The sequence below is a fragment of the Lepidothrix coronata genome, unplaced genomic scaffold (assembly GCF_001604755.1).
Source record: "Lepidothrix coronata isolate B3197 unplaced genomic scaffold, Lepidothrix_coronata-1.0 Scaffold95, whole genome shotgun sequence".
NCBI lineage: Eukaryota > Metazoa > Chordata > Aves > Passeriformes > Pipridae > Lepidothrix > Lepidothrix coronata.
In genome coordinates, this window is record NW_016690275.1 from 2,763,776 (window position 1) to 2,790,336 (window position 26,561).

A 26,561-nucleotide genomic window follows, 5' to 3' on the forward strand; every position below is an offset into this window, starting at 1 on the left:
TTAGACCACAAAGCCTTGGGACCATCACACTAACCATGTTCTGCCAGAGGTCCTCTCTCTGAACTTCAGACTCAGAAGCCTCTGAAAAGGAAATCCATGTTAACTAGAGAATGGTGCAGTAGAAATCAAGTATAGCAGAAGAAATATATCACTTCAAGTATTGCTAACATTTATGTATTTTTAAATTTAATTGGTGCCTTTGCATGCAAACTGGCAAGAGCACCAACACCTTCCATCTCATCAGCTCTGATAAGCCTAGAAATGCTGGGGGTTGCTGCAGGCACAGATGGGAGTTTTGGTACTGCGGGAAGTAGGATTGATGTCTTAATAAGTGGCATTTTGTTCTCCACATCACTATGATGCCTCAGGCACTGTGCTTCTGAAGGGCCTTTCTCTGGAGATAAAGAGCTTCCTCATGTTTATTAAAGGTTGCACAGTCCTTTTGAAAAGGTAAGAATAACTTCATTGATCACCACATGACATGGTGACCTTCCTAAGTAAAATCATATGCAAAAATAAGGATTTAAGTGGTTTTTTTATGGGGGATTAACAGAGAAGTACAACCAATTTTTCCTTAAAAACCTTTTTTTCCCCTGCTTATACAGTTTCATCACCATAATGTCAGACACTTATGACATGCTCTCCAAATTCATTTGGCAGCTGAGGTCATACCTGTGGATATTCTCTACATCTGTGATAACATGACTCAAAAGTTCACACCTGCAGAAATGGTGTATTCATCTCACATTAGGCCTACTTCTTCTCTCACCAAGGTCTTTGGGAACTTCTCCATTGGTTTTATTCAAAGCATGAAAAGGAAAGAAACTTAAAGTAAGCAAGGAACATAAGGTACAAACAAGGTACAAGCCAGTAAGGGTTACACTGTTGAAATAAATTTCACATTCCTATGAGGCAGAGCCCCGAGTACTGCCATATTCTGCAAAATAAACAAAAAAGGGCCTGCTCCAGAAATACTTTTATGATCAGAAATCGTTTGAACACATTGAGTCAATGCACTTTCATTGGATATGCTTCCAGCTGCTTCACACAATATAATCTCTGCTCAAGTACTCACAAGCCAGAGCCAGAGTCTTCAGAGCCAAGTGGATATTTCATTTTGCAAGCTTTTCCTTTGTTTAAAGTGAATTTTGTGACAGTTCTTTAAAAAAGTGACTGGAAAGACAAAAATAAGACACAAGGAAATGGAATGAAGCTGCATCAGGGCAAGTTCAGACCAGACATTAGGAAAAGTTCTTCACTGAGAGAGCGCTTGGTCACTGGAACAGCCTCTCTAGGGAGCTGGTCATGGAACAGGCATCAAGCCTGTCAGAGGTTAAGAAACCTCTGGACAATGCTCTTAGCCATATGGCTTAGCTTCAGGTAGTACTGCAAGGAGCAGGGAGTTGGACTTCATGATCCATATAGGTCCCTTTCAATTTGAGATATTCTATATATGGTTCTATATAGAAATAATATCTACAGAGATGTTATGATAACCCTAAGGTTTTTTTGCCAACTTTAAGTATTTGTCTCCTTTCCCCTATATTGTGGGGAATAAGCTGATAGCTGGAGGGCAGGACTGCCACTCAGAGGGATCTCAGCAGCCTGGAGAAATAGGCTGACAGGAACTTACTGAAGTTCACCAAGAACACATGCAGAGTCCTGCAACTGGGATGGGGTAAACTCATGCTGAGGGCTGACTGCCAAGAAGGCAACATCGCAGGAAAGGGTCTGAACGTCCTGGCAGACAGCAAAGTGAGTATCAGCCACAAATGTGCCTTTGCAGCAATGAAGGTTAAACACATACTGGAGTGTATTAGCAACAGTCAAGGGAATTGGTTATACCCCTCTAAATGGCACTAGTGAGAGTATTGTGTCTAGCTTGGGGCTCCCCAGCTGATCTACTGGAGTGAGTCCAGCAGTGGGCCACCAAGGTTATTGTAAGAAGAGGCAAATGAATTTGTTCAGTTTTAGAAAGCAAGGCTGAGAAGAGGAAACCTTATTTCTGTTTTCATCTATCTAATGAGAGGGTACAGAGAGGAAGGAATCATATTCTCAAAAGTGAATGGGGATGAGAGGCAACAGGCACAAACTGTAACAACAGAAATCCCAAATGGATACCAGGAAAAAAATTTCATGAATGGTTGGTTGAAGATTGGAACTGCTGCGCAGAGAGTCTGTAGCATCTCCATCCTTGGAAATATTGAAAACTTGACTGGACAAGATTCTAGACAATGTAACATAACTTTAAAGTTGGCCCTGCTTTGACAAAGAAGTTGGAGCACATTATATTCAGAAGTTATTTCCAGTCAGAATTATTCTATCACTGCATGAAAGTTTAGAGTGGTTTCTGTGTAAATCTGTTTTCATCACTATTAAAGGGCTCTTGAATTTGTTGAATGCTGTATATGATGCATGGCAAGGTGGCATAACAATTCAGATGCTTCATTTGAATGTGTTTCTGGCCCACACACAGCTTCACTAGCTCTATGGCATGGTTAGCCATTCAGAGAGAAAAGTATATTTATCCCAATGTCACAAATAAGTTAACATTTTAAAAAATTCCAACCTGTCATCTTTCCTTTGCATTACTCACGGGATTGTAGAAGGAGAGAGCTGATTTTCAGACATTTGCATAGAGAATTCAGCTTAAAAATTTTATTTGAAGTCAATATGCAAACCTTTAGAGGTCTACACACCATCAAAGAAAAATGCCTGGCTTGGACCAGATGGACCACAGGCTAGGAGATTTGGGGAACTTGCCCAGGCTCTGCCAGGCCTGAACATTACTTCCTTTGAGAAGTGAGGCTTCACTTCTGACTCAAAAGTGAATATGATCCTCTTTCCCAAAGAGAACTGAAATCAAAACATATTTATACTTTTCAGTATGAAGAGGCCATATCACACCTATTTTACTGTTGTATCCTTACAGCATTCTTGTGCCAGAGGCAAGCATCCACAGAATTTCAAACAGCACACAGATCTGTTTTGAGTGGTGAGCTGTTAAGCTGTCTCCCCAAATGTCTGATCTGAGCTTTTCCTTGTCATCTAGCAGAGATAATCATTTAAACACTAACAAGACCACACATACTCCCTTACATTTCTCCCTCATGTTTTGTGCAAAATAGTGACTGCAGTGTGGAGACAGAGGACAAATACTGCATTCTCTCTGTTTGAGTTTTAGTCTATGATATTTTTCAAAGTCTTTGGGTCCAGTAAATGGTGCAGCTTCTCCAAGAGTATACTCCATAACCTGTGAGGGGTAGAGGGTTACATGTCAAGTTCTGCTCATGTCCCTCTTCTCACTTCTGTCGTCTTTGGGTGGCAGGTCCATTAAAACCTTAGTGAGGGAAATGAGTGCTGGAGTGCCTGCCTGATGAAAAAACGTAGGTCATCCAGCAGACAAAAAATAGTATAAAGAGATTGTCCTCAAGTTGCAGGAAGGGAGAATGAACTGAAACTGGACAAGTCAGATACGGTTCAGTTCACCAAACAAAGTAGTGGGAATCTCACCACCTCAGGCTTGGCTTTGCCTAGAATGTCTGAATGTAGATGAACAGTACCAACACACAGGGCTTATGAAAAAAAAACCAAAACCAAAACCACCCACCTGGATTTTAATAGACCTTTCATTTCTCTTTTATTTTTTTGTTTAAAGTTATGACCTCTGCAATATAACCAGGAAGCAAAGCAAAGCAAACGGAAATGCATGCAAGAAAGACCCACAAGGTTTCCATTATATTGTAATGGAATGGTGAGTTATTAGTGTCAAGTTTTTTTTTTGACCTAAGAGAGGTTTACTGTTCCTCAAAATACTTACAATATCAACCCTGGACATGACTAAAAAAAGAGATAGGAAAAATAACCAACTTGTCCCAAAGAAGGTGTATATTTGATGTTTAATTTGTGGTAGATATTTTTCCAAATCTACTTCAGGAGGCACTTAACATACTCTTAGCATCCCTGTTCACTAATCTACTTTTGGTTCTGTAGACTATATTAACAAACAGCTTTATCATAAAAACTTGTAAGTGTCACAACATCTTTACATTTGTCATGTCTGTACACAAGGAACCTGAAGCAAACACAGGTATTGTTTGAACTCAGCTCTCAGGATATTGTTTAATAATCAAAAACTGAACAAGCTCGAAAGGCTTATTTTCCAAAGCTCTGCAACTGCCTTCAGTTGCATGCCAGCTGGTTTCTAGTATGAGCCAGAGAGATGACAGCCGATCAACCCCACTAGCCACGTATGATGACTAACCGGCTTTCTCCTGCTAAGTTCCAGTACTGCACTGCTCTCACGGCTTGCCCTGCCTACCTGCTCCATTTCGCGGGTCACTGTGAGACTTACAGATCTCAGGAGTGCTGCTACATCAGAAGGCACAGACAGAGCCTTGCTACAGAGGAGAGACTTCCTACATACTCTTGCTACATTCCCCTCACCTCTGTTTTCTTAAAGCAGGTTTGGCACACCCAACCTTTCTGCACATTTGGGTGATAACTGCGTGCAACAGACCTCCCAATACTTTTTTTTTTTAAGAGTTAGACACGGTCAAAATGACACAGCAAGAGAAGAAGGGCATAAAATTCCTATGTCCTCAAATTTAAAGATGCTTGGGCCTGTCCTTTCATTTTTCCTCCTGACAGCATCCCAAACGCCTGGCAATTCGCGGAGGCGCCCCGGGGCATGTCCCCGGCCCCCCAGGCAGGCAGGGGTAACACACAGCAGGCCAGCGGCAGGGCTCGCTTTCGGCCACTGCCCAGGTTCTTTTCTCTAACAAATGGTTCCGGGGGAGAAATATCCTTGATGTGTTTAAGGAGCAGAAGGTAGGTTGTGAACCTTCCAAGCGGGAGCCTTGTCTGGCAGGATCAGCGTGCTCTGCCGGGGCTGGGACGGCGCTGGCTCAGCCCAGGGGCAGCAGGGACAGCGCACTGCGGGCGGCGACCTCCGACCCCCCGGTAAGGGAAACGCCTCCCGGGCGGCAATTCCCGGGGCCGACCGCGGCCAAGACCACGGGTCGCGGCCGAATCGCTGCGGGAGCCGGGGGCGGCCCCGCCGGGATCAAGCTCCGCCCGCCGCGCACCTGCCGCGGGCCACCCCCGGCGCAGGAGGCGGGCGGGGACGGCGGCCGCCCGTGCCCGGCGTATGCCAGGAGCCCGCCGGTGCCGCAGGAGGAGCAGGAAGCGCCCGGGCGAATCCAGCCGCGCTATCACATGACTCAGCAGCCGCTGCCGCCGGGCTGAGTTCACCCAGCGCCGCGCCGGGAGGGGGAAACCTGCAATGAGGCCGCGGCCCCGCGGCTGCCCCTGAGCCCGCCGTTCCCCCGCCCTGCTGTGCGCGGCCCGGCGACCCCATTGCGGGAGCGCGGCGGGCGCTGCCGGAGCCGCCGCCGCCGCAGCGCTGCCCGCCGGCGAGACCCGCAACCCGCCCCGCGCGGCGGCCCCGGCGCTGCCGCCGCCGCCGGCGGGGGTACTATTATGCTCACGCGGGTGAAGTCCGCCGTGGCCAATTTCATGGGCGGCATCATGGCTGGCAGCGCGGGCGCCGACCACGGCAGTGGCGCGGACTTGCCCCTCCGCTTCCCCTACGGGAGACCCGAGTTCCTGGGACTGTCCCCGGACGAGGTGGAGTGCTCCGCCGACCACATCGCCCGCCCCATCCTCATCCTCAGCAAGGACACCCGGCGCCTGCCCTGGACCACGGGCTACGCGGAGTGAGTACAGACCGCGGCCGCCGCGGCGAGCAGGTGGAGCGCGGCCGAGCCCGCTGCCCCCGCTCCCGGCGCAGCGGCGGCGAAAGGCGGCGATGCCGCGGGACCTTCCCCCGGCGGTGCCGGAGCTGCCGGAGGCGGCGGGAGCGCAGCCCGGGGCCTGCGCGGCGCCGCGGGCAGCGGGAGCGGCGGGGTAAGCGGCGGGGTGGGCGGCATCCGCGGCGCCGCGTGTCCGGCCCCGACTATAGCTCTGCACCTGGGCAGCTCCTTCCTGGGAGCCCGAGGATGCGCATGGTCTGCTGCCCTTGAAAGTCCCCGCGGGAGTGGCCGGTACCCGGACGGGCGAAGGATGGCAAGGAGCAGCACCTGGCTCCTCGACTCGTAGTGACGGCTTTGGGGGCTCAAGGTCCGAGGATGGGGTCGCCGTCGGTGAACAACAGTCTCGGTCCTTGACCCTGGAATGAAAAGGGCCTTTGGAAGGAAACAGGGTTTGGTTTGTGCGTGTGTAAGTGCTTCCCGCTGCCCAGGAATGGTGAAACGTGTGCGGTTTGGGACACCTTCCTGTGGACCTGGCAGCCGACGCACTTGCTAGTGGTGGCTGATCACATATTCCCAAAGTGCTTTCCAGTTTGAGTAGACACTTGAGGGACACAAGCTCCAAACTGAAAGAAAAATCCATGGACAACCCCGAAGCTGGACTGGCTTTCCCAGTGGTTTGTTTCCCTTACACACTCATATCATGATATTTACTTTAGAGGGTGTCTGATCAGGACCTGGTTGTAGCCTTGCCAGCCAGGCAAAAGGCAGTGTTTGTTTGGATGCATCCAGCTGGCAGTGGGAGTAGTTTCGGAGTCAAGGCATGTCCTTGCACTTGATTGCTATATCCGTAAACACATTGTTTTCCTTGATGATAATGGGTGCAGGATTCAGTATTTGTTTTCTTTCTGTTACTGTCTCTAAGTCTTGAGCATGAATCGCCATCCGTGTTGCTACCAACTCTGAGATTACAGAAATTAAACTAAACTACAGACTACAAGCTGTTTTGCTATAGTCTCTTCAGGCATACATGAATTCCCCAAAAAACTATTGCAAAAACTACAGTGAAGTCTTCACATTGTTAATGAGCAGTCACTAGCTTTATTTAAGAGCTTGTTCTGTCATTGGGGATGCTGAAATTGGATGAGAGATTTAAAGAATTTTAAATTTGATTGTTCCCCTCAGATTATTAAAGAATTGAATAGACTACTGGGCAAATTCCCCAGGAACTAAAATTTTAAATATTTTAAAGTAAGCTCTAATTGTTCTGCCACTATAATAGTTCCTTAAAAAGCAATTCTTTACTAAAACAAATACATGCTGTTATTTTTAGGTGAGGTGAGGTGCTGTGGCTTTCAGCAAGTAACTGTAATTGCAAGTTGGTGACAAAGTGGAAGGGAGGTTCTCTGGCTCCCAGGTATGCACATCCACTGCTGCCTGTGAGCTTCCCTGAAACTATGGGAGCAGAAAAACATGGGTGCTGGAAAGTGAAAGTGCAGGTTGACCCTGTTGATGACATCTGATGTGAGGGACTGTTTGGAGATACAGTAAATGGCTCTGGTGATCATAAAACCAGAACAACATACCAGGATTGTTTTCATATGCTTGTTACTCTTCCCTCTTGAGCTTTGAGCAGTTTGGTTAACTGGGAGGCGTACACTGGCTTTCTCAGTTCCTATTATCTATGTGAAAGAGGTTGGCTTTTTGCTTTATCTTTGGTGGTGGTTTTTTTTTTTTCCTTTTTGTCTTTGTTCTCATTCCCTTCCCTTGCAGTTACTGGTTCTAGTGTTGGTGGAGCAGAGCTAAGTGAAAGGTTGTACTTGTTATAGAGAGAGAGAAGCAGTGAATGTGTTACCAGGCTCTTCCCAGAAACATGGATATGATGTTCCAAAATGGAGTTTCATTGTAACCAAAAGATATCAAAATGCTCACTGTGCAGAAGCTGAGAGGAAAGCAGTTCCACCAAAATTGCATTGTCTTCCAAAGACAAAGCATTAATGAATAAAGAAAAAGAAGAAAATATGGACAAATGCAGATTTTGCCAAATATTACTTTTTTTTTACTCCTACTGAGCTATTATCAGGCTTTCTGAAAATAATTGCAAGACTTGCTGGGAGGTATACATTGAAACTATGTTTTTCTTTTGGAAAACTTATTTGAGTTACATAGAGAAAAGAAATGGAAAAAATACCAAGGAGGTGAAATTACTTTTATACATGTTCTGAAGTTTGTTGGCTTGGGGAAAGCAGAGGATAAAGTACTTTCATACTATTATTTAGCATTTCGTTAGTGTCTGTATCAAGGAAACTGTCAGAGCAATGTTTGCCTTTTGTTACAGTGCAAGTGAGCATTTGCAAGAATGTTAGGAGGAAGTTTGGTGTCCTCAGGAGCAGCTTGTGACATAACACAAAGGTTAACCATTCAACTCACATTTTACTAGTTTGCTTTGCTATGAAGACCTCAGAAAAGATGTACCATACCTGCAGTGTGGCAAGGTCCAGCTTCCCTGAGCTATTGCCTTTTCTGTGTTTCCATGTTTTAGCAAATCAGGAAAAGTGATTTCAATGTTTTGTTGTTGGGAATGCCTCTGGACACAAGGGATTTTTACTTCATGAAGCTTGTTTTAGTTGTAAAGCATGTCAGTCTACAGATGATCGTGCAGTTCCTTGCTGTTGTAATGTTGGTGTTTCATCTAAGATGGAGAAGGCATTTTGAGGTTAGACTTGGTTCCCATGCAGAACTGAAGCAGTCTGAGTCTACAAAATATTTCAGGGAAATTCTTTTGTTTCTTTGATTCCTGAGGATCAGTATTTCTTACTAAAAAATGTGTTTACAAAGGAGCTCACCCTGTTGACTATCTCTCCTCCCTAGGATCTGTGCAGTAAATGCCTATTCATCTGACTTGTTCCTCTGGAAAAAGCACTTCTCCTCCTCTCCTTTTTCTTACTTCTCTTGTACTAAACTTTTTTTGTAATGGGTATTTTTGCCATATTACTCATCTGTGTCATATTTTTTAACTTATTTTTAAAATTACCTACTTATCTTTGATATTATGAAGTGAAATGTAAATTAGCCTTTATTTTTTATTATTAGCTTTCCCTCTTTTAATAGGGTGATCATCATGCGAAGCATGTAGGCAGGCAAACGATATCTTCAAAAACATTCTTGGTGCTGGGATAAAACATCATTGCTTCTTGAAATTTCACTGGGAATCCCATAGGGACTCAGCTCTCCTTAGTCAGTAAGCAGCTTGAAAATTGTCTTCTAAAATGACCATCCTGCTGTCTCTTCTGCGCGTGGGAGACCTGAGACCTTGAATTTCATTTCACCTCATAATACAGGATGGCAAAAGGCCAGTAGATGTTTCAAAGAGATACTCTTGTACCACAGACACTTGTCTAATGGTCATCAAACTCCATAGAAGCAAAATGAAAATTGTATCCCACATCCAGTAAGCTTTTTAATTGTCTTTAAATAAAAATAATAAATATAATAATATAATTTAGAAATAAACCTTTCCTTTTATCAAGGGCATCCTTAACATAGTTTTCTGCATGTGGTTAGCCGATGTGCATCAGGAATGACCCAGGGAGAAGGTAGTCTGTTAACAAACATTCTTTTAAGTCTGCCTTTAATCCAGAGGAGTAAGGAGATTTGCTGCTCTCTGAAAAGTTAACTGATTTATTTGAGAAGGGGGTGGTGAGAGGGATCCTGCCTGACACTTTATTTACTTGTTGCCTTTCCTCTCCTCCGCAAGCAACTGTGCTCCTGCAGCCACTGGGCTTTTCTAGACCTTTCCCTGTCTGAGCCTCGAGCTGGTTTCTGAGCTTCTGCTTGGATTGCCCTGTTAATGAGAGGGAAATTTCTTTTTTTGGTCCCTTTCTGTGCTGTTTTCAATGTGTTACAACCTCTTCCCTGCAGAACTACTGCTGTTAAATCTGCCCTCGGCCCCAGTGTTAAACTCTGAAAGTAAGTGCTGAAGTAGAGGCAGTAGCATGGAGTATGTAATCTGAAATGACTCAGATGGTATTCACTGCATCCAAACTCTACCCAGAACATTTTTTTTCACCTTTTCCTCTTCTGCTTTATCTTGTTCCCTCTGTGAAGGTAGAGGACGAACAGGATGTAGCAGAGCCTTACTCTCCTGGTTGAATTCCCTTGACTACATATGGTGCAATAAAATAGATGCTAAATTTGCAAATGACAAAGAACTAGTCTGCTGCTCATGCTGGTGGAGTTGCAGAGAAACTGTAACTGAGTAGCGTTTTGGGGTAGAAAAACAGGATTAATAATTTTCTGCCTATTTTGAATGTGTATTTCTGGTAGTCCAGAATTCAGTACTATAATCACTTTTCTAAACTGTATGAATCCTGGGGATGGGACTATAACTAGCTGCTCCTGTGTCTCATGCATTCCTCTCTTTGCTCTTGCTTTTCTGCCATCTCTTTGGAGAACATCAAAAGGTACTACTAAATGCACTTAAGGGACCAGGGGAAAGGTTAATTGTATGTTGTCTGTGACCTTATGCAAAAGACACTTTTACCTGCCTTTTTAAATTAATTTTTTTTAAAAATTCTAAGTGAAACTTTAGATATCTTTGCAGTTTCAAGTTAGAATACGTTTCCAGAAACTTAACTTTACTGGTGTGTGTGCTTCTTGGCTTATAGTCAATTTTTTTATCCCAGCGGTGCCTTTTGTTTGATGAGGCAAAGTCCGGGCTCTTTTTCCATAATGTTACATTTAGGAGATACCGTGGATTCTCTGCTCTGCAGGCCTGCAGTAGGAATTTCATTTTCTCTGTGATGTGGTGGCTACTGACCCATAATGAATGCAGAGTTGTAGGTGAAGAGTGATGACTGTGTCCTTTTACAGCATTACTACAGTGGCAAGTTGTTACAGTTCAAAATGAAGGGGGGGAAGTTCATGGATTTTTTTTTTTTCCAACTCTAAGTACTGGTTGTTTTGTAAGGCTGATGATGTTGCATCATGTTTTCTCATGCTGTGTTACTTAGCTTGTAGGAAATGAACCCACACGAGAATTGACTGGAGGTTTTTGTTAAAATAACTTCCAGCCTTTCTCAGTGGTCATAAATGTTTTGTTAAGATAACACAGAACTATTTTTCCACCTGAAGTACCTTTCATGTTCTTTCTAGACCAAACTATTTATACAAATGTTAAGCATTGTATTTACAATCTGAAGCAACTGAAAGCTTAACACCTCTGTGAGTTGAGGTAAGCCAAAGCACAGAAATTGCTTGTCCTGAGTTGACCAATATTTTGATGTTGGAGGATAGCATAGGGCTTGCAAGTACTGATCACTTATTCTAATCCTCATTGGCTCTTACTAACAGGAGATAACACTACAGTCCTGCTTCTATGAATTGAAAGTTACAGTCTCAATTCTGGGAGCTAGTCTTTCTAACCCTCAGCTGGGAGCATGACTCATACACCATCGGTAAACACATTCTTGCATGTATTCTGTTTGGTACAAATTTCAGGAGGATGATACTCCTGGGAAAAGGAATACCTTTTTTTATCTTGCTTTGTTTGGCTGTCTTCTCAGGTTAAGTACACAGAAGTAATTAATTGCTTTTCTTTTTAAACTTTGTAAAAAGTTGTTTGCAATTCTCTTTGTTGGGATAAAATTATGTTCCTTTATTCTTTTTGTAGTTCAGAACATAAGACTGAGTAGGACCTGATGAATGAGCTAAAAACTGAAATCCCATACATGTATCTGAAGACAGCTCTTCTTGTGCATGAATTATTCTTCTGTGCATAATAACAGTTTTAAGAGCTTCAGAAATCCCTTTCCTTGTGTAGGAACTTATGCTATAGCATCTAATATTTATTTCAGAATAACCTTGGAGAAATGTACCTGTGTAAATGTACTGGTTCCTTAGGGTGAAGAAAATGGAGCAGTGAGGATAAATTTTGGCAAGAGATTTGATACAGATGTGGAGAATGAGTCCTGAGTTTTACGTTCTGTGTTTAGATGACACTGTTATTTTTCCTGCTGTTGTGTGCTTGGCTTTTCCTGTGTGGTCTCTGATTTCTTAGAACTAACAGAGGTAAAAGGAGAAAAATAAAGAAGGGAAAAAAAGGTAAATCGTGCTCCTGTATTTTTAATGTTGTCTAATTTGCGCAAACATGATTCCTAATGAGACAAGTATGAAATTCATCCCTCTAAGCTATCTCATATTGCTAGTCCCTCAGAGGCTTAAGACTTGTGCTGTCTCACATGTTTCTGAAAGGCTTGCTTGAGCATGGTCGCAGCTTCTGAGACCAGAGGGTGACTGTGTCCTCCTGGGTAACCTTTCTTTGGCCCCTTCTGCCTTGGCACAGGTGGCAGTTAGCAGATGTTACCTGCAAACACTCCGGCTTTGTTCATTTCTCTTGGTTGCAACTGCATCACTTGGGAAAGTTTTAAGTGGGAATGGCTTGGCGCAGTTATCATCAGTGCATAAAGTAATCTGACAGGGCTGTGCCCCTTAGGGTGAACTGCTTTGAGGCTGTGAATGTGATCAAATAAAACATGCTCAGTTTGACCTTGAAAGGAAGCAGTACTGCAAAGTACAGGTCATTCCTGTGATGGGATCTGTGTGCCACTAGAGAAAGAAATATGGTTTGTGGGTTTAAGGATTGGGTTAAGTCAGCTATGTAAGCTGAATCCCAAGTAAGACTTGGAGTGAGAGAGTGCTGTTAATGAATGCAGGGAGATGATTTGGGCAGAGCAGACACAGCAACTTTGCATGGGGCTGGAGTAGGTGTTATATCTGTGCTGCAGCAGCATTTACCAGGAAGATAGAGGCTCCTGGGTCACTTTTAACCTGGATCTTTATCCATGTCCTTTTGGATTTCTTTTCTAGTTGAACTTGCTGCTCTAAAATGCAAGAGGTCCTACTGGGCAGCAGCACCCTAGTATATTAACTGTACCCTTTTTTGTCTCTGTCTAATGATTTTTTTTTTCTTCCTTATTGTTGAACACAAAGAGAAAGATGACTCATAAGATTTGATTCCCATTTGGCCAGTCACATTTACCTGATGGGGTATATGTTTGGGATGGCCAGCTACAATACACAATATTATCCAGAGTGGTTTCCTGATCATAGATCAGATAGAACAGGTCACAGTTTCAAGTGCTCAGGGTGCAAAACAGTTAGCAGAGTTGATGAGAGAAATTCCAGCTTGTGTTGAGCCTCTTCGCCCCCCATATCCAACAGACATGGGGTGGAAGTTTTATTGCATGGTATTTACAGAAGTTCAAGCAGGTAGGAGGTGGCCAGTAGGTCCACTGAAGCCATTTGGCTGGTTTCACTCCTATCTTCCCCATCCAGCATCACACTTACTGTCTAGTAGATGCTGCCAGCTGTACTTGTGGTTATAAGTGGCAGGGTGCTAAGTGGTTGATACTGCATGAGCTGTTCAATAGATGAAGCTCATAAAATGGCTGGAGGCAGGTGTGTTTCCTCCTCCCGATACTGTATTCAAGGCAAGTGTTTGTCTGCAGAGTTTAACATTCTCCAAATAAATACTGCACCCAGTATTCCTTCAGGGGGAAGCTGGTCTAGGGTAAAGCCAGCCAAAGGGATGTCTGTGGTTCTAGACTGTAGCATGGTTTAATTGCTGAAGTCTGAGATGGGGAAGGATAAAAATAACACCAAGATTAGGCAGTCATTGTTAGCAAGTGCAGTGGATAATGCAGGAGGGGATGTGGGCAGCACATAGTTGGGGAATGCCAAAATATGGACCCTGTATATGACTCAGCACTCGTGCTGGTTTAAAGAAGAAACTTGATTAAGAAGAGTTATTAGTGTGATGTGGCGGGCAGGCAAATTTCTGTCATGAAGCAGGGTGGCAAATCTAGATCTTTGCTTATTGTTTGGGATCTGTATTTAGCACAGGACTAAGGGGAAGAGAATCTGCTGAGGAAGCCCAGAGCTGCTTGAGGTACAGGGATATGGGCAGTGGTGTGTCCTCAGAGAACCTCTTTTTGGCCTAAATGCACCTTCTCCTAAATGGTCTTCATTTTCAAGATGAGCAGGACTCAAATGGGTCTGGTCACCCAAGAAAAAAGAGGACATCTTATCAGCCTCTCTCTCCTCTGGTGTGGGGAAATCTGTCTGTCCATCACTTTCACTTGTCATAATGTCAGGTTGTTTTTAATTCTATGATCAATGTCAGACCCTGTGAAAGGGTCTTCTTGTGAAAGCAGGTCCAAGGTCCTGGTGGTGATTATGGCATAAAGGTAAATAACCATTTCCAATCTCTTTTTTTCCTCTTTGTGTTTCTTCTTTTTGAAATGCTACCATAAGGTGTAGTCAGTCTTGACTGACTGTTTTTGATGCTGTTCAGGCTCTTTTGCAGGCAGTGATAACGACACTGCAGTCAGCTTTGCCTAATTTCAAGGAGAGAAGGTGGGAGAAAAGAGTAGGAGACCATGTGCCATTGCCTTCATGCTTTCCATGGTGGTATTCTGCTACAATAAGGAAGAAACAGATTGAGTTTTGATTGCATCTGATGTCCAGCATACCACTACTTCAGAAATCCTACGGGAAAGTGTCCTTGGACTGGCACTAGAGGTCTGTGAGATTATCCTTTCATAGGCATAGCTCTGTTTCCAAAGTCTTTGCAGTTAATTTCTTCTTTTATTTAATCTGCTGGTCGCATAGCTGAGTGCCTTTTGTACTGTCCTGTGCATCTACCCCATTGTGTAAAGGTACAGACAAGAGGTGAGTTCTCCTCTCTGCCACGCCCCCCTGGATTTCCCTGATTTGTTCCTTTATGTCCTGTTATGATAATTTCTGCTTTCTGAACTCCCTGCAGAGAGACAAAAGAGATCCAGCTCCAGCCAAGTGCTGCAGCAGAGCTTTTTTTTTTCTTTTTTCTTTTTTTTTTTTCCTGCCAACATTGATTCACTCAGGCCAAGTATGATTTCTCTATCTTTAGGTATGTGTTAAGAGACCTTCTCAGAAACAGATGATGTGTAGTGCATGTTTGTAATGCCATAAAATACCTTGCAGTCAGAACTAACAATCCAGTCCTTGGTAGAGTCTTATGCTGGAAGTGGGACTGAGGACGTGTCCAGCTCTTACAACTTGAACAGTGGTCCATTTTGTGCAGAAGTCTTGCAAAGAGAAAACAGAAGTTACCTTGCAGTTCATCAGAGATCCCTGTATTTCCAGATGTGGCAGGTCACCATGTGGGCAGACTGATGTAAAGTTCTCATCCCTCAGTTCTTCCCAAAACAGCAGTTTCAGCCGTTACCCAGCCATGAAAAACTTGATAACTTTTCCCTGGGGTAAAACAAAAACCTTTCTATTATGAGCTACCTGAGCAAGAGTTTTGTCCTTTTGTTCAGTTGTGATGTTTTAAAGACACAACTCTTTGAAGGCTAAGAAAATATCATAGCCATTGCTACTTTGATTTCAGGTGGGTTCTGGTGAGTTTTGAAGCAGTGTGAAGGAGAGGAGAGTTAATGCTGGAAAAATAAGTTGCCAAAGTGGCACTGATAATTTTAATAACAATCACAGCAACAACAATAATAATAGTTGTTATTGTTATTAAGTGTCAATTATTAATTATTGTTATAATAATAATTATTAATTAATATTATTAGTTATTATTCTTTTCCCCTTCTCTCTTGAGGGAAGTTGCTGTTTTATCATTGGTTGTGGACTTTTCCTTTTTGATTCGTAATCTGTGTTGCTTGTCCATAAGGAGGAGAGAGCAAGAAGCTGTGAAACTTAATAGTGGGAAGCAAACCTTCCTTTCTGGTTGGGAAGAGCACTCCTTAAATTGCTTCAGGCCCAAGTGTTGTAACTGAGAGTAGGGTCCACTTCAGTGGGTTCAGGGTTGCACTGAATAATCAGTTTTCAAGGCGAGAACTGCTGTGTAAAATTCATGTCCCTGCCTTGCTGACCAGGCTCATGAAGCAGCTGAACAGCAGTGTTCGTACCCAGGAGTGCAAAGGGTCTCACCTCCATTGGTTTCAGTGGCTATGGGGGAAGCTTAGTGCCTCTTCCTCTGTCCCACTTGCATCCCCCCCACTGTTCATTCCACTGGCTCCATGGCTGTGCACGTGTCTTGGTAGGCTGAGTGAGGGTCTTGGTTTTTTTATTTGTTCAACAGTATGCGATATAATAATAATAATTTTGGTCTAGTGGTTAGGGTGCAGGACTCTGACCGCTGCGACCCAGGTTCGATTCCCAGCCCCCCGGGCAGATGGAGCTCATCAGCCCTGTAAGGCAATCCATCTAAGAGAAGGTCACTCTAAACAAACCTACGTCCTGGGGACCTCACTGCCAATGTCCAAGCTTGCTCAGCCCCGGCAGATGAACCTCAGGATTAAAGGGTGGGCTCAGTTCAGCGCACGCTGTGTCTCACCATAAAAAATCCACTGCGCAGGCTCGAAGGGTTAATGACCTTTCCCAAATCTTCGCTCGCGAAGACTGGCCATTATTATTATTATGCGATGCTTTGCAAGAAGCCTGTGCAATAAAACTAGGTTCTGTAAATTGCTGGTTTTAAGTGGTTCTTAAAACAGCGTTTTGAAGAAAGTGCTTTTTCTGCTGAATTTATATTAAGGATCTTTGTTTCATTAATGAGTGTTAAATTTTGGAGTTGGATTTAGATTTATCTGAACTAGGTTTTGTTTCTCATTGCTGAACTTATTTGTAGGTATCTTGACCGGAAAATAAATTAAAAGTTTTCTCTTTTTTTCCAAGGATTTGATCTAAGTTCAAACTTGCAATGTTTATAATTTAAAAACTTTAAAAGCCATAAAGTGAAACCTGCATCATATGTATGATGCCATGGGGGGTGGAGCATACCTTCAGATTTTGTTATTTGATTAGGCATTTCAAAATGGAAAATACTGATCATAAAGCTAACCTCAGTGATTATTGCTGCTTATGTCATGACATTGATCAAAGTTTTATGTATGGTTGGTTTGATATGAGTGACTTACGTTTTGCAGAATGTAAATAGAATTTTTTCTCCTCTTCTTCCTCTCACTCTTTGAACAAAAAATAATAGTTTTTCAGCTATTTTCATGTGCCATTTGAAGGTGTGAACTTAGTCGTATCTGCTCTCAACCATAGTGCAGGAATTGCTAAGACATTAAAATGTACACTGATGTCTTTAAAGAACAATATATCAGCATCAGACTTGGAGGGTGATTCCCTCTCCCTTACCTTGTCACCCCTCTCATTAATCACATTTCCAGTCCTGTGCTTTCAGTTAATTGCTTTATTCTTCTCAACAAACTTTAATTAAGATCAGTGTATCCACAGCCCTTGCAAAACCTAGATGGCATCTTCTTCAGGCTAGGGCTCTCTCTGGCATACTTCTCAATGTCATTTTAAGGTCTCTGTCCCTGCCTGGAAGTGTGAAGCTGGGAATTACGGTCTGGTTAGTTCCTTTGGCAACCTCTCCAGAGTAATCCCTGAAAATCCTAGGTCTGTGGATGGTAATTCTATTAGCTGTTCAGCAAGCTGAGTCTGGAAGAATGCAGCTGGTGTGTGGGAATGTGGGAAGTTCCCCATATCTGCCTTTAATCCTGCTTTTAGAGGGGAAAAAAAGTTATAGGCTAATGTGATTAGCTGTAATTCCATTCTTGCTTGGTTTCAGAAAAGTGTCTGAATGCTAAATCACAAGCTAGTTCTGTGAGGTGTTTTTGTGGAGGGAACAGGGAAATATTTTGGTACTAGGCTCATCTGTCTTTGAAAAAGCACTGGAATCAAGAGAAGAAACTCTCTTAGGCAGCAGTGAGTTTCTAGTTTTTGTCGCACAGCCTAATTTAGAAATCTGAAACCAAGAGCATGTAAATGGAAACACAAAATGAGCATAATCCTTTCAGATACCTAGGTGTTTGTATAAACACAGGCATGCAACAACTTATACGCACTGTGGATTGCTCTTCAGGGCTTTGCAGGCCCAGAGGTTTACATTTGGGGTTGTGTTATTTGCTGATATGTGACAGCTGCTGCTGCTGGGACTGGTGGTGTGGTTGATTTAACACAGACCAGGGACAGAGCTGTCTGTAATAAAAGCTGTGCCTTCTACCTGAAGTGAATGATCTGGGGACGTTTTCCCCATTCAGGCATATGTTTTTCCTTTTAGTGCTAAGGGAACAAGAGTACAGACTTCTGTGGGAGCGCTGGCATGTCCTGTTGGAAATGCTGTTGGGTGCTGCAGAGGGGCAGAGGCAGGACCCTCAGTGACAAGCACAGAGCATGCTGCAGCCTGCCCTATGTGTGAGCACAGACAGCACACTGCTGTGGGGACAAAGGGCTGAGTCCTCTTGTGTGAAAGGCAAAAAATGCAACCTGAGCAGATGAGTTGTGCTCACAGGTTCCATCTTCCCCTGTGGCCACTGGGGAGAAAGAACCATTGCTCTCACCAGCTCAGCCTGTTTTCTATTTCTAGGGGAAAGAAGGGAGAAAGCAGAAAAATACCTTGTTCATGTCTTGACTGTTTGCTGGAGAAACTGAAAATAAATGTGGCTGATCTTGGAGTCAAATGCCGCCTGAATCCTTTGTAGTGAAGAGCTCTGGAGAGAGATGACGTCAGAGGACTGAGCTTGTTGCTTTTTCTTTCAAGCAGCAAATTTGAGATACTGCAACTTTGAAAAATTGTGTAAATTGAGGCTTTTCCTTGAGGTCCTGTCAGGTTCCCCCTCCTCTTGTGCCCTTTCTTGTGGTGGCAGTGACATTGGGGCTTGGCGTAAGGAGGTCTGGGTGGCAGCTGCCCCCAGAGTCCCGGGAAAGGGAGGGAGCACACGGGCAATGTTGGAAGGGTGCCTGGACAAGCTGCTTTGTTCAGTTCCTGAGGGAGAAAATTCACTGAAAAGAAGTATTGTTCACTTTTGTCTTCTGTGTCAAGTTGGCCTCAGGTATTGGTCCTGTCACAGTAGTTCAAATGCTTGGGAAAGACGATGCAGTAGCAATGAAATGTTGCAATACTAATTCTATAAATTTATAAGCTTAGTCAAGCTGGTGTTTTGAGAGGTGGTGTGGGACTGCCTTGTTTACAAATAAAAACTATCACTTTGTTTGATTAGGGTGTAAGGCACATTGCCTCTCTTGCACTTGCTCAGAATCCTGATGGTTTGGTATGTGGTGTAACTGCTGTCCTCCTTCACAACTTTCTCTAAGGCTGGAAAACCTCTTTAGACTATCAAATAAATAACTAGGTGCCTTTAACACAACAGCAACAAAAAACCCTCAAAGCTCCTCCCACTATCAAATAACCAAAAGGGGAATTTCTGTTCTTTTCCTTTTGAAATTGTATCAGACTCCCTGGAGAACTTGGAAACACTAGATGAGTAACTAGATGGATTTAATCTTGGAGAAATGTAGTGGTGTTTGGCAAGGATAATTTGAAGTAGTGTTACACAGGTACGCATTTTGAAATTACAATTTCCCCTCTAAAATCCCTTTGAAAATCGTGCCAAAACAGTTGCTTTACTAAGTAAAAAGCCAAAGAAAATGTTAGTGTACAATCAAAATGGGATGTGATAGTGGAAAATGAATTGTGTACATTTAAAGCACTGTTAAGGCTGTGCTCACCCTTAATTATTGGCAGAGCTAAAGAGGAATGATGACTATGGAAAAAACCAAGTAGGAAACAGAAGTTGAAAGAGGAGGAAAAAAAATAAAGCATACAAAACCAGGAGAGAGCATACTGAAAGCAGGCTAAATATTTTTGTACTGGGGGAAAAGTTTACCAGGACTAGAGGCCCCTATGACAGAAAATGAGAGATTGTAAACAGTGATAAAGGTAATTCTTCCCTGTGTAACTTAGAGTATATGGGCAGAATTCATTGCATGAGGACATACCAAAGAAATCTTTTACAGCTGTATATCAGGGTCTTCTGTTTCATGAAGTGCGGAGACCCTGGATCTAAAGGTATTTAAAGTTAGAGACAGGTATCATGAAAACCCAGAATCTCTCCCTCCTTTTCTTCTTGAAGAGAAAAGAGAACCTTTCATGTTTGCTGCATGACAGAGGTATCTACTCAGCGTTAAGGGGATTGCTCTGCCGTGGTTGGGTTCATTCCTGAATTAACCTGGTATTTCTCACACTTTCACCTGGAATACCTGAACTTGCTTGTGCAGCGGTACAATTAGCAGGAAACAAACTGAACTGCTGAGAAAATTTTTCCAAAGTTGTTTATTGTTTTGTTTGGAAGGATAATTCAGAGTATTGTGGTTTAACCCTGTCTAGAAATTAAGCACCAACAGATATTCACTCACTCCCCCACAGTGGGATGGGGGAGAGAATCAGAAAGGTAAAAGTGAGAAAACTCATGGTTTGAGATAAAGACAATTTAATAGGTAAAGCAAAAGCTGTGCACAAGCAAAGCAAAGAATTCATTCACCACTTCCCATGGGCAGGCAGGTGTTCTGCCATCCCCAGGAAAGCAAGGTTCCATCCTGCATGGCAGCTACTTAGGAGGACAAGCACCATCACTCCAAACATCTCCCCACTTCTTTCTTCTTCTTTCTCCCAACCTGTATTGCTCAGTGTGATGCCATATAGTATGGAATGTCCCTTGGATCTGTTAGGGTCAGATGTCCTGGCTGTGTCCCCTCTGAATTCCCTGTGCACCCCCAGCCCATTTGCTGGTGGAGTGGGGTGAAAAAGCAGAAAAGTTGCTGATATTTTGTCTGCCCTCCTCTGCAATACTGAAAACATTGTGTATTGTCAATCCTATTTTCAATAGAAATCCAAAATATACCCCCATACAAGATACTGTGAAGAAATTTAACTTTATCCCAGCCAAAACCAGTATACAGAAGAAATGCCAAAGTGTGGGAGAAGGCTGTTCCATGGAGACTGGAAAAGAAATTGAAAGTGTCAGCACAAACAGTACCAAAAAGTGGTATGTAGCTTTTCATCATGGGGAGAAATTGCTTTTAAAACAACACCTTCTTTAAGAGTGAGAAGTATTTTCGTTTTAGGAGTCTATATTTAAACACTGCATAAAGCAAACTTTTTTGTTCAAAGGTTGTTGTGGTTATTTTATGGTATTCCAAAATAGGAGCTTTTCCCCAGCTAAGAACTGAGGAAGGCTACCTCATCAAGAAGAAAAGTAATTTACTACTGGCCATTGGCGTCAAGTAACGTCTTATTTCTTGCCTTTCACTTCCTGTGTAATATTTTAACTCATGTTTCTGAATCAAAAAGGCAGAAGAAATATATCCATATACCTATCAATTTTTTTTGTCTCTTTCCATATCTCATGTTGAGAGTTCCAGCTCTTCAGAAGCATCATAGACCTGTGGGGCTCTATACTGCTTTCCTCAGTGTTGCAAGAGTACTGTTTGGAAAAGACTTCACAAAAATCAAGGGAACGTTATAAGGCCCAAAAGATCTCTGACTAGCAAATGGATTAGTCGTAAAGAATCATTTAACAAATAGCTCAGTCTGGAGGAATGGCAAGGTGGTGTTGACTTTGAAAATAAGAATGGAGTTTGGAAATGGTTCCCCATGTGAGGGCTTTACCAAGACCTGAAGAAACTAAAATGTGTACAGTGAAACAGCCATACTTTCAAGGAATTGGAACAGATGGGATTTGTTCTCTACACTGAGAAAGGCATTTGCAGTATGAAAGCACTTGGTGCTCACAAGTAGTTGTCACACAGCACAGTGAGGGGTGTAAGTCATATATGGAGCTACTGTAGCATTTTGCAGGAGAGCTTATCTTCACCAAAATTAAAAGGATGTTTGGAATGTGTAGAAAGAGATGGGGTTTTTCATATATGAGGCACAAAATAAGCTTGTTTGGGAACGCTGCTGCTAGAACATCTTCATAAGGTACTACTCTCCTATGTCTGAAACAGTGAAAATTGCATTCATATCCAGTATTAGTCAGCAAAGTAAGCCTGGTAAACTGTGTGAGTTTAGCTGTTTAAAAAGTAAATCTATGGGGATATGGGGGGAAGTGTGATAGCAGACTCAAAAGTGAAGGGGAAAGAGTTCCAACTTATTGTTTTAGGAAACAACATGAATTCCAAACAAATACTTGAGCTGTAAGAAATAATATACTTCCAGGTAGTTGTGTACGCTGTGCATATCCTTCTAATGGGACTTGATTGCCTTTGGATGGGTTATAGAAAAGGTCCTCCCTATTGCTTGTGTCTGTTCCTTCACCTGGGGCTCTGCTGCCCTGCAGCAATGGGAGATGCAGAGCTACAAAAGCTTTCATTTTGCAACAGTGATGTTACTTTCTGTGGACAAGGAAGCCAGCGGTAGCATGGACGTGGAGTAGTGGACTAGATGTGCCTGAGATCAGCAGCTGATGGGAAGAAGGATTTGCTGTGGGAAGCATTGACTTGTCACAGTCTCTCCATGTGCTGTGTAGGATATTTTCAGATCTCCTTCAGAAGAAGGAGGTGAAGGGAGCAGTGGGACTGCAAAGCTGACTTCTATCCTTTTCATCCTCCATGTTTCACAGGTGCAGTTCCTATCACAGAAGAGTGAAATGCAGTCACTGAATGGCAGTCTGATAAGATCGTTAAAAAAATATTACCACTTGACCAGCTCTGAATAGGAATTTAGTCTAGAAATCTGCAGATAAGAATCTGACAATTTATTGAAGTGTAGGACCATTACTAGTGTTGCCTTGTTACACATAAGGGTTCATGTATCAGCAGCTGCCTTACCTTATGTTAGCAGCTGAAGAACATGTACCATAGCTGAGAGTATAGATTTCATCTGTATCTCTTGGTAATGGCCTATTAGATTATGTTTTGAGGAAAACCATTTTAGACAGGTTTTAAAAGAAAAAAAACCCATGACCTTTCTCTGAAACAAAGCCTTTCCTTATTCAGTGTGCCCAGCAGGCTTCCATACTGGGAGGCAGTTATGTTCTTGAGTGTTTTGTTTTCTTTTGCCTATTGCTTTTCTTTGACCCTTCCCATCAAATTGCTCACTCAAAGTCCCCTGCTGTTTGTTTGCAACAGTTGAATGAAATGGAAAATATCTAATTATATCTTTATCAAAGATTGCTGCCACTTGACTCAAGTACTGTTTGAGATAAAAAAGCCACATTGCTCTACTTTTCAGCTGCACTAATCTTGCGGTGTCAAAGATATATTTTGTGAATTATGTTGATCATTAATCCTTTTAATTAGTTGTGTGGCAAATCAGCATGAAACCAAAGAGTTCTGGCCAAAAAGAGCCAATATTATTTTCCTCAGCTAGCTTGAAGTCTGTAATGTCCAGTGCGGCTGTGTTTTCCATTTTACCTGTAGAATGCTGAGGGACGAGAAAGTTTTTATCACACTTTGATTTCTCAGACCTTGTCCAACTGCTGAGGTCCAGCCCAAAGACCAAGAACCCCCTATCCCCAAAACTAATAGGTATATGAAACCCTAGCCAAATGTTATATGCAACTCAAGTGTTGCACTTACCCTCAACCCACATTCCTTTTCTGCCCTCACTTCTAGAACCTTCAGAATAACCATCAGCCTTGCCAAAGTCTTCATGAGGAACTAACTGGCGATATAAAAAAAAAAAAATCTGAAATCAAGCTGTGCCAGAATAGAATCACAGAATGGTTTGTGTTGGAAGGGACCTTAGAGATCATCTAGTTCCAAAACCCCTGCCATGGGCAAGGACAACACATGTTTATAATAAATGCGTTGGAGGACAAAGCTGTAGGAATTTTGAAACTTAAATATGCTTCAAATACAGTAGACTCTGTCCAGAGCAGTAGTGCCATCTTAGGAATTGTGTGGGTGACTCTACACCCAGACACTTTCCTCCAGACATCTGGTGAAGAGTTGAAACACTCTGCAACAGGAAAAATCTTTCCTGTCTTCCCACCATCTTTCTAGCCTTGATCTTTTTGAGTTTTTTTCAAACAAAACTCTCCAAAGTCCAGACCAAAACAAAACAAAGGAAAAACTTTTCTAAGATGAACCTGCAAAATCGAACCTGCTGTAACTGTCCTGGATATGCACAATGGATAATGGTAGAGATGTCCATATGCATAATGGTAGGGATATCCCTTGATAGGTATGATGGCTTTACAGCCTGGCTTGTAATTCTTGCATCGTCTCATCAACTAGTGCTTTCCTCGTTTGATGACATGCCCTATGTTCTACCAGCAGTTTGTTTTTTTACAAACTGTTGATTAATCTGCATGTGGTTAGAAGTTTTCTACATTTGTTCATTGCTGAAGAAGTTTCTGCATACTGGGTGAAAGCGTTGAGCAAAGTTTCAGCTCTGTCAGCTACTCTCATAAAGGATGGTATTGCTCTCTGGAGACCTGATCTGCCTAATATTTTGATAGTGAGCTATTTTAAGCCACAATCAAAAATAAAATATCCCTCTCTGTTAAAAGAAAGACATGCCACAGACATACCGTAAGTCTCTTGGAAAAAAGCCAGTAAGATTAAGTGCTGTCTGTGAACTCCCAGATGGTGAAGCTAGCAAAAGATTACACTTAAGAGATTCTGTGAAACTCCCCGAGCCACTGAGAAATAGTTATAATATGTGGGATGCTTGAGTAATATTAAAATAATTATTTGCCTAACAGTAACTTCCATTGTCAAATATAATTGTTGCATCTTCAAGTTTTAATATTATTGCTGCATCTTTTAGATCTTTTAGATCCCGTTAAAACCATCAGAATTTCCCAATTTCAGAATATGGTGATATTTGTTGACATTGAAACACTAATGTGGTTTTTATAGGTTCTGTAACAAAAAGAAAATGGTTGTTTTCCTCTCTTATTCCAATTTCAGAGTCTGTTTCAATCCATTGCTACTGTGCCTTCTGTTTTTTTCAGGACCCGGCAGAGGGATGGGAAGTGTAGGAGGACAGGCAATTGATGTTTAATCCTTCATATGATTTCTAATTTATACTGAGGCTGATTATACATGCATCTAGAGCAAATAGGCACACATGCATATGCTAAATAGAGATACATTACGATTTTCCTGCTACAAACAGTGTATCATCTTCTGTGGCCTCTGTGGTTTGGACCTGATAAAACTCCTTATTATGTATTTTCACTTCTGCGCTGTTCTTACAGATGGGAAAACCTTGATAAAAATTCAGTGCTCGAGAAGTCCTGTTTCTTAGGAGATTTTGTCAAACTGTCACTTCTTAGATCAAATTTAAAAATGCTGTATAAACTATAAAATTTCCTTAAGTGGTTGTGATAATTGTGTGGTTGAGTGATCATTTCATATAAAGGTTACAAGGTATCAGATGCTTTGTTTAAAAACTAAAAATAAAACCCTATGGTGTTGTGAGGGCAAGAGCATTGCTGTGCTTTGTTACAGGGCTGAATTTGGCCCTTGTATCTCTTTGGTCCCTGTAGGCAAGGTATCTGTTTTGCAGAATTGCCCATTATTGTAGTACTGAAAGCCTGGACAAGTCTGGTAGCTGCTCCCAAAAGGTGCTTTGAAGGTTCCCTGACTATCTAGTGACGTTTGCCAGCTGTGGGGAGCACTGTGGGGAGAGTTTCGTGCACTTCTTTTGTTTAGGGTGAAGGTTTCTTTTTTTCTGTTTGCTATATTAAGAAAAGAGTATCTTCACATGAAACCATGTATCTGTAATGGCAGTGAATTATTTCCGTATTATTGAGCATTTCCTGCTCTGGTAATTACTGGTGTGTAGCATGGTGCCAAATTGGTTTATAAACCTGCAGAGACTGCAGCTTGCAAGGGAAATCTATTAAAATAACAGACTTGATTTACGAGGTTTCTCTCTCATTTTGAAATTTCCATGCTGCAGAGCACAGACACAGTGCTTACAACTTAATGCTGTATTTTGAAGTCACGAAGCACACACTATCACCCTGACAAAATTTGAGGTAGCTATCACACTTCTTGGGATGAGAAGGGACATACCCAGTGGGAGTGGATGTAGGACAGAACAAGTCACTTCCAGTGGAGATCTTTCAGCTCTCCCAAAGTACGAGGTTAACAAGCTGGTGTGCTCTGAATGAGGAAAAAGCAGAAGAGAAGACAATGCAGAAGGTTTTGGAGATGAATCTCTGCTTGGCATAAGTGGGCAGAGCTGAAGGCTTTGGGGTTTTCATAGCTTGAGCCTTGCTTTTAAGCTGAGATGTCTCTGAAAAGACACACTATGCTTTACAGGCAACCTCGCCATACCTCTTTGTTGTATCTGTAACATGCCCCAGAACTGTAGGGTGGCTAAGGTTTTACCTCTGCACATCGCATTGCATGGGCACTGGGCAACGTTCTGGTGTCAGTAACCTTTAAAATATGTTGGAAGAGCTACAGGGTTAAGAAGGGAGCTGTTGGAAGTTATTCCAAAGACTAAGAAATTGACTTACAGCGGGAGACTTTGATGTAACTTATCTGGTGGACAAAAAAAAAGGTTGAGAAATGAACTGATTAGATTTATGAAAATATTTAGAGGGGGAAAGTGTTATGAAGGAACTCTTTTGTCTAGTGAAGAAAAACAGAAAAAGAACTGAGGCCTGGAAGGTAAAACTGTCAATTAAAATGAAAGCACAAATCTTCCATGGGGTGGTGGGTAATTCAGTGCTCTATCAGGTGAAACTCCTATCTTGTGCTTCTAACTTTCATGTTACTCCAGAGACACCAAATGTTTCTAGAAACACAAATGACTCATGTTGATTCTGAGATATTTCAATCATGTATAAGGATCTGTGGTAGATCAGAGGTCTGACTAGATTATTAACTTTTCTGGCTTCAGAACTTATTGTAAATGTAATGGCCAGTCTTTGCGAGCGAAGATTTGGGAAAGGTCATTAACCCTTCGAGCCTGCGCAGTGGATTTTTTAGGTGAGACACAGCGTGCGC

The 26,561-nt window shown here is 42.5% G+C and overlaps 1 protein-coding gene across 1 annotated transcript in view; it reads left to right on the forward strand.

Annotated features, from left to right (window-relative positions):
* The first annotated feature begins 5,481 nt into the window (after nucleotides 1-5,481).
* The window catches only part of PPM1H (protein phosphatase, Mg2+/Mn2+ dependent 1H), a 125,114-nt gene continuing 104,034 nt past the window's right edge, over nucleotides 5,482-26,561 (forward strand). Inside the window, exon 1 of the mRNA XM_017822175.1 lies at nucleotides 5,482-5,717. Coding sequence (XP_017677664.1) covers nucleotides 5,482-5,717 — 236 coding nt within the window. The remainder of the gene's footprint in view (nucleotides 5,718-26,561) is intronic.